Source organism: Manis javanica, chromosome 7, assembly GCF_040802235.1.
Source record: "Manis javanica isolate MJ-LG chromosome 7, MJ_LKY, whole genome shotgun sequence".
NCBI lineage: Eukaryota > Metazoa > Chordata > Mammalia > Pholidota > Manidae > Manis > Manis javanica.
In genome coordinates, this window is record NC_133162.1 from 65,928,098 (window position 1) to 65,944,668 (window position 16,571).

Genomic DNA, 16,571 nt, shown 5'->3' on the forward strand with positions numbered 1-16,571 from the left:
TTGCTTTTGGACAGTGCAAATTAAATTAAGCAGCATGTGTAAAATCTAGCATAGTACTTCACATTCAGGAAACATGCAACAAATGCCATTTTTACTGTTTTTGCTATTATTTTAAGAAAAATTTATTTTATAATCAGATGTTTCTTGATGAATAAAATGTTATTAAATGGGTAATAATAATAGAGCAAATATTTATCATGCTAGTGAGTCTTTTAAGGAATTTAATTCTAATTTAATTCTTATGACCACACCATGAGGTAGAATTTATTGTTATTACCCATTATACAGATAAAATTAACTGAGGCACAGAGGGATTAATACATAGCAGAATAGATTTTGAACCAGGACAATCTGACTTCATGTACGGAACAACACACTGTATTTCATATAATCCAAATTTTACGAAGAGAAAACCAAGACATAGAGAAGATGAATAATTTGCCCACATAAGTAGTTCAAAAAGGACTAGAAGCCAGGTTTGCGTTGTGCTAAATTTCACCTCTTAACGTCTCTTCTAGGCAGTCAGGAAAGAGAATTTTTTGCAGACACTGTGGAAGTTCAGATACAAAATCTTTGTTGCCTGTATTTTGCAGCTCCAAAACCTGTTGTGTATTTGCAACATGGTTTAATTGCATCTGCCAGTAACTGGATTTGCAACCTGCCCAACAATAGCCTGGCCTTCCTTCTGGCAGATAGTGGTTATGATGTGTGGATGGGGAACAGCCGGGGAAACACCTGGCCAGAAAACACTTGAAATTTTGACCTGAATCGCCAGAATACTGGGCCTTCAGGTAAGGGGATACCTACTCATGAGTAAAGTGTGTACTTAGCTCATATATACAGATGAACGTCCTTTGTTTTTGCCTTTTCTGTTCAAATGCACCCACTGGAATATTTGAACAAGAAGGAAACGAGCATTTCTTCCTCTCACCAGGCTGTGTGCACAGTCTCTAAGGAAATGCCCTTATTATTGCACTGATGTTTGTTTTAAAAACTGCACTTGTTGGGTGGTGTCAGGGATATGTATATGTGTGTATGGGTATACAAAACATATATGTAAAAAAATTCAAAATGCAGATGTCAACTTTAGAAAGACTAATTCCAACTATCACTATCAATGTACACCCCAAAGGAAGTTTGCATAGTACCCTTACTAAAGAGGAAGAATGAAACTGATTTGAGAAATGGGACCAGAAACAAGATTCCGGTTGAAAATTCTGGGTACCAGACATTCATGATAAGCCAAGTAAGACTTGAGCTTGTGCAGAAATGACATTCAAATGTTTATCCACTGAGTAGTGAAGGAACTCTGTCCTCCACAGGCTGGTAGTGCTGAAACTTGTCCTTGGAGTCACATCCTGGGGAAGTAAGGAGAAAGCATGAGCACAAAATGACTAATGATCAGACTGTTGCCAACAGCAGCCCCTACAGTGATGTCTGCTCTAGAAGCCACACCCCCTTGCTCACATGGGCAAAGCCCTGCACTTATATGCGAGCTAAGAACCACGCCTTGAAGGTCACTAAAGCCATTTGCTCCTTGGCCTCATTCCTGCCTTACTCCTGGAAGCCATCTGGCATTTCCTAATTGCACAATGTAATTGCACTATTGCAAATAACACGATGACGCCCTAAGTGAGTGTTTTCCCAACAGCACACAGGAAAAGAAGCACCTGAGGTAAATTACCAGGCCTCTTCCCTGGAAATTCTGACTCAGACTGTCCGGGCTGATGTTCACAAACCTGTTTGCTTTATTCTGTTTTTTAAATAAGCATTCCGGGTAATTACTCTTTGCAAAGGAGCTTGGTAAATCTGTTTTCAAATTAAGTGAACATAAGTACCTTAGAGGAAAAATCTTTGTAGGCTTTTGCAAGTCAGATCCTTCCAGTTTTGGTTAATTAGTAATGTCATTCTTGCAATCAAGGTGACCAACCACTCTCAAGAGTTGCACAGTTGCATAGTATCATATGTTGACTCTAGTCTTACAGTTAACAAAAGCAAAGTATCTACGTCCACAATGAATGTGTTTAAATATTTCAGGCCTAACAAAGAGATGTGTATTCCAATTTTTTTGTTCTTTTTCTTTGGCAGTATGGATGAGATGGCTAAATAAGACCTTCCAGCCACGATAGATTTTATTGTAGAGAAAACTGGACAGGAGCAACTCTACTATGTGGGCCACTCCCAAGGGACCACGATCAGTGTGTATGGGGCAGGTGTGATCTGAGAGTGTCAGAGATTCTTTTTCTATATTTGTGAAATGGGTCAGGGTTTCCTCCCTACGCTCAGCCTCTAACTTGAGGACCTGAGATGGGAAATCATTTCCTCTCGTGGGTTTCTGAGGAGAAAATAAAATGAGGGTGATAATAGGGATTTTTTCCCCCAGAATTGAATCTGGAGATTGATATCTAAGGCTGAAGGAAAGAGAATTGTCCAGGAGGCACTAGGGAGGGGTAGAGGTGGAAGGGGTCATGCTGACGGTGCCATGAGGACTTCATACCCTCCACTCCTTCCCACTAAGCTACCAGCTTCAAGACCACGAACAGCATTTCCAACAGCTGTTTCTTCTCTGTGCCTTAATCCTAAACAAGTTCCTGGTGTAAATTAGGTCTCCATATGCCTGTATGGACAATGTACCTTATATACATTCTCTCATTGGGAACTATGAACATTTGAGACCATTATCATCCCTATTTTAACAAATGGCTAAATTTAGAAATACTTTTTAATGGTGATTGTGCCAAATAATGCTTTAACTTTTACATAAACATCATTTAACCTTCAAAAGCATCATCCTAGAAGAGTTCTATTTCCCATATTTACAGATTTGAGGAAACTAAGACTTACACAAGGGAGGTGATTTGCCTGAGTCTTCATCACTCAGCCAGTGAATGTGAAATCAAAATTAGAGCCTAGTTTTGTCTGATACCAAAGACTGGTCAAGCTAGAATGTCCTTTAAGGTTTAACCTACATGTCCCACAGTGGAAGTTTGATCCTTTTCTACATCACTCCCTATAAATAGATTGCATTCACCAGAAGTAAGAAACTCACTTTATTATGAGTCAGCTAACCAATTCCATCCTTGAGGAACTTAAAAATCCTTCCCTACAAATGGTACTTACCTTGAGTTGTTTTTTATTTGCTGCTTTTTTAATGTGACTAATTATTCTATTGCTCAAAATTAATTAAGACTCATTTTAAATATATAAATTAGCAATGTCTTCTCTTTCAGCTTTCATAGCATTCTCCACAATTCCAGAGCTGGCTAAAAGAATTAAGATATTTTTTGCATTGGCTCCAATCATCACAGTGAAATATACCCAAAGTCCTTTGAAAAAATTAACAGCTCTTTCCAGAAGAATAGTCAAGGTATGTGACTTCTCCAAAGTTCAATCTGTAGTAACTAAAACTAGATCTATTTCAACTGATTTCAAGAGAACCTGAGACAAATTACATTTTACAAATTTCTGAGACTGTAATAGGTGTTCAAGGTATCCATGTAGGTTTACTGATGATGTACAGTTGCCAACAGGGAGCTCACTCATTCTTCAGCATTTCATATATTTTGACATGCCTGTGGTATAGTATAGTTCAATTTAATTCCATAAATATATCTAGGAGCTAGTATTTCAAAAGCATAGCATCAGGAAACAACTATGTCTATACAGATACTTTTTCAGTCAACTGGTTTGACTGAAAAATAGGGTGCATGTGAGAAGGGTGGGAGACTCAACTAAGGGGAGAGTAGGAGATAACTAATGGAAAGAATTATGTCATGTTAAATAGTTTATGTTTTGTTCTGTTGATGATGGGAAACCAATGAAAAATGTTAAGCAAATAAATGGTTTGATCAGACTTCTATTTTTAAAAGATTGTCCTAAAAGATCTTTAACTACAGCAGATGAGCTACCATGTGTGATCAATTACTTCCTAATAGAAATTCCAGCATCATGAAGATACAGAAAAAAAAATTGCAAGGCAAACTGAGAGAAAAATGAAAATGCTTTCATTGTTATAATCACAGGAGTCTTATTGGATAAGACTGTGGCTCAAGGACAAGATTTCAGTATACAGGGCAGTGCAGAAAGACTTTTCAAACCAAGAAGGAAACATGAGCAACATTGAAGTGATGAAATTCAAGCCATGGGAAAACACATGTAACTCGCTTTATTGGAAATTTAAATTTGTGAAGAAGAGTATGGGAAATAGTATTGGAAATGTAGAAGTAGATTTTGAAAAGACTTGAATACCAAGTTAAGAAATTTGGAAATCTTGGGGAAAAGATAGTGGAAGGCAAGACAGAAACCTCCTCCCATCAAAGAAGCAACTACAGTGAATTTAACTAACCCTGAAAATTACCTGAAGACTGCAGAACAGACCATCTATATATACCTGATAAAGAAGAGAAGACCACATACAGAAGGGTAAAGTGGCAGAGCCATGATCAGTTGGGACCTAGGCCTTTCCCCAATTCCAGCCCACAATCAGGAGGGACAGGAACAGAGCAGGGAGGGGATAAGCATGCAAGAATCCTGCACACCTGGCCCAGAGATCTGCTCTGCAAACAGTAGTCCACATTGCACTTGGCTTTGATGATTAATGAGTCTAGACACCAGAAAGAGTTGGAGCACTCTGGGAGACTGAGACTCTTGCCACTTGTGGAGGACAGGCATGCTCTGTTGGTCTGAGACCCAACATAGAAGTTGCAGTTTGAAAGACTTACCAGAAGCAGAAAGTGTACCAGAGGGGCAGGGAGTCAAAAGGAGCTCTCTCTGGAGGAGAAAGGGCAGGTGGATGATGCTTCCCCAGCCTTCCCTCAGCCCAACTTGTCAGGTGCTCAGGAAAGCCAGCCCCAAGTGCTCCATCCCCCTTGCTGGGGACTCAGTCCCAAGGCACTCCTACCCATCCAGCCAGCTTGGCCCAGCAGTGGTCAGACTTTGCTGCCTATCAGAGGTGGGGGAAGCTTTCCCAGCTTCCCAGCCCTGCAGGGCCCAGCTCCAAACATTCCTTCCTCCTAGCTAACAGTTCAGCCCCATGTCGAGCTCCCCTGTGCACCCACACTGCCAATACTGCCGGCCCAGCAGTGGCTGCCTTTGCTTCCCAGCAAGCACAGCATGGCCCTGCCAACCATGAATTGCAGCAGAAATGCCTCACATCACATTAAAGGCACACAGAGGCAAGCTGTCAGCCTCTGCTGACAGAGATTAGCCACTGCTGGCAGACAGGCAGACTGGTAGCCCCACCCACAGCCCACGGACAGCAAAGAGTCTTGAGCTTCTGAACACCAAAGGATGCCTTCTTGATAAAGCCATTACCTGCTAAACAAGGAGGCATAGCTGATCTACTTGATACCAAGGAAGAAACACAGAAATCCAGACAAAATGAGGAGGGAGAGAAATATATTCCAAATAAAAGAATAAGATAAGACACCAGAAAGAGAGCCAAATGAAATGGAGATCACCAATCTTCTTGATAAAGATCTCAAAGTAACAGACATAAAATTGCTCACTGACCTGTGGGAAAGAATTGATTATTTCAGTGAGAACTTCAACAAGAGATTGAAGATTTGAAAAAGAGCTACTCAGAACTGAAGAATATAGTAACTGCAATGAAAAATACAATGGAGGGAATCAATAATAGATTACTACAAGTACAGGAGATGATTAATGAGATGGAAATTAGAGAACAGGAAAACAACAAAGCTGAGAAACAGAGAAAAAAGAATTTTAAAAAATGAGAGGATGCTAACAGAGCCATGTGACAACTCTAAATAAAACAAGATTTGCATAATAAGGGTATCAGAAAGAGAAGAGAGAGACAAAGGAGTAGACAGTCTCTTTGAAGAAATAACTGCTGAAAACTTCCCCAGTCTGAGAAGGAATAGAACCCAGGTCCTAAAAGTACAGAGAGCCCCTAACAAAAGGAACTCCAGAAAAATAACACCAAGACATATAGTAATTAAAATAGCAAAGATTAAAGATAGGGAGAATTTTAAAAGTAGCAAGAGAAAGGCAGTTACCTATAAGGAAAACCCCATAAGGCTATCAGCAGAAACTTTACAGGTCAATAGGGAGTGACATGAAATATTTAATGTATTGAAACAGAAGGACCTTCAACCAAGAATCCTCTACCCAGCAAGGTTATCATTCAAAATGGGAGAGATTAAATGTTTCCCAGATAAATGAAAGTGCAAAGAATTCACTACCACTAAACTAGCCTTACAGGATAAGTTAAATGGCTTCTGTAGATGGAAATGTTCTTAAATCTAAATATCTTTCATCAGTGAGAACAAACCCACAGTAGAGGTAGTTGCCCAATTTCTTACTAACCTATTATGAAGTTTAAAAGCAAAATAGTAAAATCAACTGTACAGAAAATCAGTCAAGAGCAAAATAGTAAAATCAACTGTACACAAAATCAGTCAAGGAGTACACAAAAAAAGTATATTATAATATCTAATATATAAAGTGAGAAGAATAAAAAAATAGTACTTTTAGACTGTGTTCAAATAGAGTGTCCATCAACTTATACAGACTGCTATATATTTAGGAAACTATGAGCCTTATGGAAACCACAGACCTAAAGCCTATAAATACACAAAAACTTAAATTAAAAGAAAAAGAAATCCAATCACAACACTAAAGGACCATCAATAACAAGAGAAGAGTGTAAGACAGGAAGAAAGGAACAGAGGGGATCTATAAAACCCAACATGAAACAATTAACAAAATGACAATAAGTGCATAATTATCAATAAATACTTTAAATGTAAATGGACTGATGCACCAACCAAAAGACATGGGGTGGCAGAATTGATAAAGAAAGAAGACCCATCTATATGCTGCCTACAATAAACTCATTTCATACCTAAAGACATACACAGACTGAATGTGAAGGGATGGAAAAAGATATTTCATTCAAATGAAAGTGAGAATAAAACAAGAATATCAGTACTTATCTCAGATAAAAGAACTTATATCAGACTTCAACACAAAAAAAGTAACAAGAGACAAAGAATGAAATTATGTAATAATAAAGGGATCAGTCCAACAAGAAAATATAACAAATATCTATGTATCCAACATAGAAGCACTTAAATATGTAAAATAAATGCTAACAAAACTAAAGGGAGAAAGAGATTGCAGTACAATCATATTAGACTTTGACACCACAATTGCGCCAATAGATCACCCACACAGAAAATAAATGAGGAAACCCTGTCACTGAGCAGCAAATTAGATCAGATGGGCTTCAGAGATATATGCAGAATATTCCACTCAAAAGCAGCAGGATACATTTTTCCTAAGTACACATCTCCAGAATATATCACATGTTGGGACACAAAAAAAGCCTTACTAAATTTAAAAAGATTGAAATTGTATCAAACATCTTTTAAAATCAAAATAGTATGAAACTAGAAATTCATTACATTATGAAAAATAAAATAACCCACAAACACATGGAGGCTAAGCAATGCTCCTAAATAATCAATGGATCAATGAACAAATTAAAACAGAAATCAAGCAATACATAGACAAGTGAAAACAAAAATTGAACAATCCAAAATCTGTGAAATGCCACAGAAGAGGGTCTAAGAGGGAAGTACATAGCAATACAAGCTAATGTCAAGAAACAAGAATGATCCCAAATAAACAGTCTAAACTCACAACTAAAGAAACTAAAAATAAACAAATGAAACCCAAAGCTAGTAGAAGGAGGGACACAATAAAGATCACAGCAAAATTAAATAAAATAGAGAAAAATAAAACCATAGAGCTGGTTCTTTGGGAAGATAAACCAAATAGGCAAACCCCTAGCCAGACTTAACAAAAAAAAAAAAAAAAAAAGAGAGAGAGAGAGGGGAAACAGATAAAATCTGAAAAAAAAGGAAAAGTTACAATTGACACAATAGAAATATGAAGAATTATTAGAGAATACTATGAAAAAATATATGCCAATTAATGGGACACCATAGAAGAAATGGACAAATTCTTAGAAAAATACAACCTTCCAAGACTGACCCAGGAATAAACAGAAAATCTGAACAGACCAATTACCAGTAATGATATTGAACTGTTAATCAAAAAGCTACCAACAGACAAAATCTCAAGACCAGATCGCTTCACAGCTGAATATTATCAAACATTTAAAGAAGAACTAATATCCATTCTTATTAAAGTATTCTAAAAAGTGGAAGAGGAGGAAATATTTCCAAACTCATTCTATGAGACCAACATCACTCTATCACCAAAAGCAGACAAAGACACTTCAAAAAAAAGAATATTATACACCAATATACCTCATGATATAGATGCAAAAATCCTCAAAAAAATATTAGCAAACCAAATCAAAGACACATCAAAAAGATCATCCATTATTGACCAAGTAGGATTTATTCCAGGGATGCAAGGTGGGAACAATATTTGTAAATCAATCAATATCACACATCACATCAACAAAAATGATAAAAATCACATGATCATCTCAATAGATGCCAAAAAAGCATTTGACAAAATTCAACATCCATTCATGATAAAAACTCTTAACAAAATGGGTATAGAGGGTATGTATCTCAACATAATAAAATCCGTATATGACACACCTACAACATCATACTTAATAGCAAAAACCTGAAAACTTTTCCTCTAAGATCATGAACAAGACAAAGATGGCCATTCTCACCATTTTTATTCAACATAGTACTGGGGGTTCTAGCCATGGCAATCAGACAACACAAAGAGATAAAAGGCATCCAAATTGGTAAGGAAACAATTAAACTGTTACTATTTGCAGATGACATGACATCATACATAGAAAAGCCTAAAAAATCCACAAAAACCTATTACAGCTAATAACTGAATTCAGCAAAAGTTGCAGAATACAAAATTAATACACAGAAATCTGTTGCATTCCTATATACTAACGACGAACTAGTAGAAAGAGAAATCAGGAAAACAATTCCATTTACAATTACACTGAAAAGAATTAAATACGTAGGAATAAATCTAACCAAGGAGGTGAAAAAAAGATCTATCATGGATAGATACATGTAAGAGAATTAAACTGGATTACTGTCTAATGCCATACACAAAAGTAAACTCAAAATGGGTCAAAGACCTGAATATAAGTTGTGAAACCATAAAAGTCTTAGAAGAAAATGTAGGCAAAAATCTCTTGAACATAATTATGAGCAATTTTCTCCTGGACACATCTCCTCAGGCCAGGGAAACAAAATAAAAAATGAACAAATGGGATGACATCAAACTAAAAAGCTTCTGTACAGCAAGGACACCATCAGCAGAATAAAAGGCAATCTGCATTTTGGGAGAATCTATTCATAAACAATTTATCCCATAAAGGGTTAACATCCAAAATATATAAAGAGCTCATATGCTTCAACACCAAAAAAACAAATAACCCAATTAAAAAATGGGCTGAGGACCTGAACAGACATTTCTCCAAAGAACAAATATAGAGGGTGAACAGGCACATGATACGATGTTCCACATCACTAATCAATCATCAGGGAAATGCAAATCAAAACCATAATGAGGTATCACTTCACATCAGTTAGAATGTGTGTCCAAAAGACAAGAGACAAGTAACAAGTGTTGGTGAGGTTGTGGAAAGATGGGAACCCTCCTACACTGTTGGTGAGAATGTAAATTGATGCAACTGTTGTGGAAAGCAGTATGGAGGTTCCTCAAAAAACTAAAATAGAAATACCATTTGACTCACTAATTCCACTTTTAGGAATTTAGTCAAAGTAAACAAAATCCTGATTCAAAAAAATATATGCACCCCTATGATTATTGCTGCATTATTTACTATAACTATGATATGGAAGCAACTGACATGTCCATCAGTAGATGAATGGATAAAGAAGATGTGGTACATATATACTATGGAATATTATTCAGACATAAAAAAGAGGTACTCTTGCCATTAGGAACAGCATGTAGACCTAGAGAGTATTATGCTATGTGAAATGAGCTAGTCAGAGAAAGACAGGTACTATATGATTTCATTTATTTTTAGAATCTAAAAACAAAACAAAATAAGCAAAATAGTTGTAGGCTCACAGACACTGAGAAATGACTGGTAGTTATCATAGGGGAGGGTTTAGGGTGGGGAGGAGAGGGAAATAAAGGGGCCCAGAAATTCCCAGTCATAATGTAAGTTGGTCACAGGGTGGTAGTACAGCATGGAGAATACAGTTAGTGATTCTGTAATGTCTTCCTATGTTGACAGATAGTAACTGCACTAGTGTGTGATAAGGATTTAATAACACAGGTAACTGTTGAACTACTGTGTTGTATACTTGAAATGAATATAAGATTAAAAATCAACTATACTTCAATTAAAAATTTTGGAAAAATAAATAAAAAGGAAAGATCTCAAATAAACAACCTAACCTTACACTTCAAGGAATTTCAAAAAAGAAGAACAAACTAACTCCAAAGTGGGCAGACTGAAGGGAATAAATAAGTTAGAGACTAGAAAGACAAGAAAGTTCAATGAAACTGAGCTGGATTTTTTGACAAGATAAACAAAATGGACAAAACTTTAACTAGACAAAGAGAAAAAAAAAGCTGGTTCAAACAAATAAAATTATAAATGAAAGAGAAATCGTTACAAATGATACTATAGAGATACAGAGCATCATAAGAGACTACTGTGAACAATTATACATGAACAAATTAGATGATGTACAAGAATTGTATAAATTCCTAGAAATACACAATTTACCTAGTCTGAGTTATGAGGAGAAAATCTGTAGAGAACAATAATGACCAGAGACATTGAATCAATTATCAACAATCTCCCAACAAATAAAATCCTAGGACCAGAAGACTTCACTACTGAATTCTACCAGACAAAAAGTTAATGACAATCTTTCTCAATCTCCTCCAAACAATTGATGTGAAAGGAGCACTTTTAATCTCATTTTACAAGGCCAGCATTACCCTGACACCAGTCAGGCAAGGACACTAATAGAAAAGAAAATTAAAGGCCAATGCTCTTGATGAACATAGATGCAAAAATCGTCCAGAAAATGCTACCAAACCAAATTCAGCAGTACATTAAAAGGATCATACACTGATCAAGTGATCAAGTGGAATTTATCTCTAAAATGCAGGAATGGTTCAACATATACAAATAAATGGATATGATACACCATATTAATAGAAGGAAGGCTAGAACTCCAGTGATCATCTCAATCGATACAGAAAATGCATTTGACAAAGTTAAACTTTCTTTCATGATAAAATCTCTCAATAAGGAAGGTATAGAATGGCATTTTTCACAGAAATAGAAAGAAAACTATCCTAAAATTTGTATGGAACCACTGCAAACCCCGAATAGCCAAACCAATCTTGAGAAAGAAGAAAACGAGGAAGCATCATACCGCTGATTGCAAACTATATTACAAAATAGTCATCAAAACAGTATAGAGACCAGAAATAGTTCCCTGTTTATGATTTAGTCTTTGACAAGAGGGCTATAAATACACAAAAGGGCAAAGGATTGTCTCTTTGATAAATGGTATTGGGATGACTGGATAGTGACATGCACAACAGTAACATTGGACCCCTATGTTATACCACTCATAAAATTAACTTGAAACAGATTAAAGACCTGAAATCTTAATACTACTAGAAGAAAATCTCCTTGACATTGATCTTACCAATGATTTTTTAAATTTTGGTATCATTAATCTACAATTACATGAAGAACATTATGTTTACTAGGCTCCCCACTTCACCAAGTCCCCCCCACATACCCTTTCACAGTCACTGTCCATCAGCGTAGTAAGATGCTATAGAATCACTACTTGTCTTCTCTGTGTTGCACAGCCCTCCCAGTGCCCCCCGCCCACTGCACTATGCATGCTAATTGTAATGCCCCCTTTCTTTTTCCCCGCCCTTGTCCCTCCCTTCCCATCCATTCCCCACAGTCCCTTTCCCTTTGGTAACTATTAGTCCATTCTTGGGTTCTGTGATTCTGCTGCTGTTTCGTTTCTTCAGTTTTCCTTTGTTCTTATACTCCACATATGAGTGAAATCATTTGGTACTTGTCTTTCCCCACCTGGCTTATTTCACTGAGCATAATACCCTCTAGCTCCATTCATGTTGTTGTAAATGGTAGGATCTGTTTTTTTCTTATGGCTGAGTAATATTCCATTGTGTATATGTACCACATCTTCTTTATACATTCATCTACTGATGAACATTTAGGTTGCTTCCATATCTTGGCTATTGTAAATAGTGCAGCGATTAACATAGGGGTGCATCTGTCTTTTTCAAACTAGAGTGCTGCATTCATAGGGTAAATTCCTAGAAGTGGAATCCCTGGGTCAAATGGTATTTCTATTTTGTGCATTCTGAGGAACCTCCATACTGCTTTCCACAATGGTTGAACTAGTTTACATTCCCAGTGTAGGAGGGTTCCTCTTTCTCCACAACCTTGCCAACATTTGTTGTTGTTTGTCTTTTCAATGATGGCGATCCTTACTGGTGTGAGGTGATATCTAATTTTGGTTTTAATTTGCATTTCTCTGATAACAGGCGATGTGGAGCATCTTTTCATGTGTCTGTTGGCCATCTGAATTTCTTCTTCAGAGAACTGTCTATTCAGCTCCTCTGCCCATTTTTTAATTGGATTATTTGCTTTTGGTATGTTGAGGTGTGCCAGCTCTTTATATATTTTAGATGTCAACTCTTTATCGGATCTGTCATTTATGAATATATTCTCCCATACTGTAGGATACCTTTTTGTTCTATTGATGGTGTCCTTTGCTGTAGAGAAGCTTTTTAGCTTGATAAAGTCCCACTTGTTCATTTTTGCTTTTGTTTCCCTTTCCCAGGGAGATATGTTCATGACGAAGTCACTCATTTTTATGTCCATAAGATTTTTGCCTATGTTTTTTTCTAAGAGTTTTATGGTTTTATGACTTACATTCAGGTCTTTGATCCATTTCAAATTTACTTTTCTGTATGGAGTTAGACAGTGATCCAGTTTCATTCTCTCACATGTAGCTGTCCAGTTTTGCCAGCACCATCTGTTGAAGAGACTGTCATTTCCCCATTCTATGTCCATGGCTCCTTTATCATATATTAATTGGCCATATATGTTTGGGTTAATGTCTGGAGTCTCTATTTCTGTTCCACTGGTCTGTGGCTCTGTTCTTGTGCCAGTACCAAATTGTCTTGATTACTGTGGCTTTGTAGTAGAGCTTGAAATTGGGGAGTGAGATGCCCCCCACTTTATTCTTCCTTCTCAGGATTGCTTTGGCTATTCGGGGCCTTTGGTGGTCCCATATCAATTTTTGAACTATTTGTTCCAGTTCATTGAAGAATGCTGTTGGTAAATTGATAGGGATTGCATCGAATCTGTATATTGCTTTGGGCAGGATTACCATCTTGATGATATTAATTTTTCCTAGCCAGGAGCATGGGATGAGTTTCCATTTGTTAGTGTCCTCTTTAATTTCTCTTAAGAGTGACTTGTAGTTTTCAGGGTATAGGTCTTTCACTTCCTTGGTTAGATTTATTCCTAGGTATTTTAGTCTTTTGGATGCTATTGTGAATGGAATTGTTTTCTTGATTTCTCTTTCTATTAGTTCATTGTTAGTGTATAGGAAAGCCACAGATTTCTGTGTGTTAATTTTGTATCCTGCAACTTTGCTGAATTCTGATATTAGTTCTAGTAGTTTTGGAGTGGAGTCTTCAGGGTTTTTTATGTACAATATCATGTCATCTGCAAATAGTGACAATTTGACTTCTTCTTTACCAATCTGGATTCCTTTTATTTCTTTGTTTTGTCTAATTACCATGGCTAGTACCTCCAGTACTATGTTGAATAACAGTGGGGATAGTGGACATCCCTGTCTTGTTCCTGATCTCAGAGGAAAAGCTTTCAGCCTCTCGCTGTTCAGTATGATGTTAGCTGTGGGTTTATCATATATGGCCTTTATTATGTTGAGCTACTTGCCTCTATGCCCATTTTGTCGAGAGTTTTTATCATGAATGGATGTTGAGTTTTGTCGAATGCTTTTTCAGTATCTATGGAGGTGATCATGTGGTTTTTGTATTTATTTTTGTTGATGTGGTGGATGATGTTGATGGATTTTCGAATGTTGTACCATCCTTGCATCCCTGGGATGAATCCCACTTGGTCATGGTGTATGATCCTTTTGATGTATTTTTGCATTCAGTTTACTAATATTTTGTTGAGTATTTTTGCATCTACGTTCATCAGGGATATTGGTCTGTAATTTTCTTTTTTGGTGGGGTCTTTGCCTGGTTTTGGTATTAGGGTGATGTTGGCTTCATAGAATGAATTTGGGAGTACTCCCTCCTCTTCTATTTTTTGGAAAACTTTAAGGAGAATGGGTATTATGTCTTCTCTGTATGTCTGATAAAATTCCGAGGTGAATCCTTCTGGCTCGGGGGTTTTGTTCCTGGGTAGTTTTTTGATTACCACTTCAATTTCGTTGCTGGTAATTGGTCTGTTTAGATTTTCTGTTTCTTTCTGGGTCAGTCTTGGAAGGTTGTATTTTTCTAGGAAGTTGTCCATTTCTCCTAGGTTTTCCAGCTTGTTAGCATATAGGTTTTCATAGTATTCTCTAATAATTCTTTGTATTTCTGTGGGGTCTGTCATGTTTTTTCCTTTCTCATTTCTGATTCTGTTGATGTGTGTTGACTCTCTTTTTCTCTTAATGAGTCTGGCTAGAGGCTTATCTATTTTGTTTATTTTCTTGAAGAACTAGCTCTTGGTTTCATTGATTTTTTTTATTGTTTTATTCTTCTCAATTTTATTTATTTCTTCTCTGATCTTTATTATGTCCCTCTGTCTGCCAACGTTAGGCCTCATTTGTTCTTCTTTTTCAAATTTTGATAATTGTGACATTAGACTGTTCACTTGGAATTGTTCTTCCTTTTTAAAATATGCCTGGATTGCCATATACTTTCCTCTTAAGACTGTTTTTACTGTGTCCCACAGAAGTTGGGGCTTTGTGTTGTTGTTGTCATTTGTTTCCATATATTGCTGGATCTCCATTTTAATTTGGTCATTGATCCTTTGATTATTTAGGAGCATGTTGTTAAGCCTCCATGTGTTTGTGAGCCTTTTTCCTTTCCTTGTACAGTTTATTTCTAGTTTTATATCTTTGTGGTATGAAAAGTTGGTTGGTAGGATTTCAGTCTTTTGGAATTTACTGAGGCTCTTTTTGTGGCCTATATTCTGGAGAATGTTCCATGTGCACTTGAGAAGAATGTGTATCCTGTTGCTTTTGGATGTAGAGTTCTATAGATGTCTATAAGGTCCATCTGTTCTAGTGTGTTGTTCAGTGCCTCTGTGTCCTTGCTTATTTTCTGTCTGGTGGATCTGTCCTTTGGAATGAGTGGTGTGTTAAAGTCTCCCAAAATGAATGCATTGCAGTCTATTTCCTCCTTTAATTCTGTTAGTATTTGTTTCACATATGTTGGTGCTCCTGTATTGGGTGCATATATGTTTATAATGGTTATATCCTCTTGTTGGACTGAGCCCTTAATCATTATGTAGTGTCCTTCATTATCTCGTTACTTTCTTTGTTTGAAGTCTATTTTGTCTGATACTAGTATTGCAACACCTGCTTTTTTCTCCCTGTTGTTTGCATGAAATATCTTTTTCCATCCCTTGACTTTTAATATGTGCATGCTTTGGGTTTGAGGTGAGTCTCTCGTAAGCAGCATATAGATGGGTCTTGCTTTTTTATCCATTCTATTACTCTGTGTCTTTTGATTGGTGCATTCAGTCCATTTACATTTAGGGTGATTATTGAAAGATACCTACTTATTGCCATTGCAGGCTTTAGATTTGTGGTTACCAAAGGTTCAAGGTTAGCTTCTTTACTACCTTACTGTCTAACTTAACTTGCTTATTGAGCTATTATAAACACAGTCTGATGATTATTTCTCTCCCTACTTATTCCTCCTCTTCTATTCTTCATATGTTGGGTGTTTTGTTCTGTGTTCTTTTTAGAAGTGCTCCCATCTAGAGCAGTCCCTCTAAAATACCCTGTAGAGGTGGTTTTTGGAAGGCAAATTCGCTCAACTTTTGCTTGTCTGGGAATTGTTTAATCCCTCCTTCATATTTAGATGATAATCGTGCTGGATACAGTATCCTTGGTTCAAGGCTCTTCTGTTTCATTGCATTAAATATATCATGCCATTCTCTTCTGGCCTGTAAGGTTTCTGTTGAGAAGTCTGATGATAACCTGATGAGTTTTTCTTTGTAGGTGACCTTTTTTCTCTCTCTGGCTGTGTTTAATACTCTGTCCTTGTCCTTGATCTTTGCCATTTTAATTATTATGTGTCTTGGTGTTGTCCTCTTTGGGTCCCTTCTGTTGGGAGTTCTGTGTACTTCTGTAATCTGAGCAACTATTTCCTCCCCCACTTTGGGGTAGTTCTCAGCAATTATTTCTTCAAAGATACTTTCTATCCCTTTTTCTCTCTCTTCTTCTTCTGGTCCCCCTATAATGTGGATATTGTTCCTTTTGGATTGGTCACACAGTTCTCTTAATATTGTT

The 16,571-nt window shown here is 36.8% G+C and overlaps 1 protein-coding gene across 1 annotated transcript in view; it reads left to right on the top strand.

Annotated features, from left to right (window-relative positions):
- Window positions 1-16,571, top strand: part of LIPK (lipase family member K) — a 75,214-nt gene that overhangs the window by 46,165 nt on the left and 12,478 nt on the right. Inside the window, 4 exon segments of the mRNA XM_073241082.1 lie at window positions 594-737; window positions 740-791; window positions 2,089-2,198; window positions 3,231-3,367. Coding sequence (XP_073097183.1) covers window positions 594-737; window positions 740-791; window positions 2,089-2,198; window positions 3,231-3,367 — 443 coding nt within the window.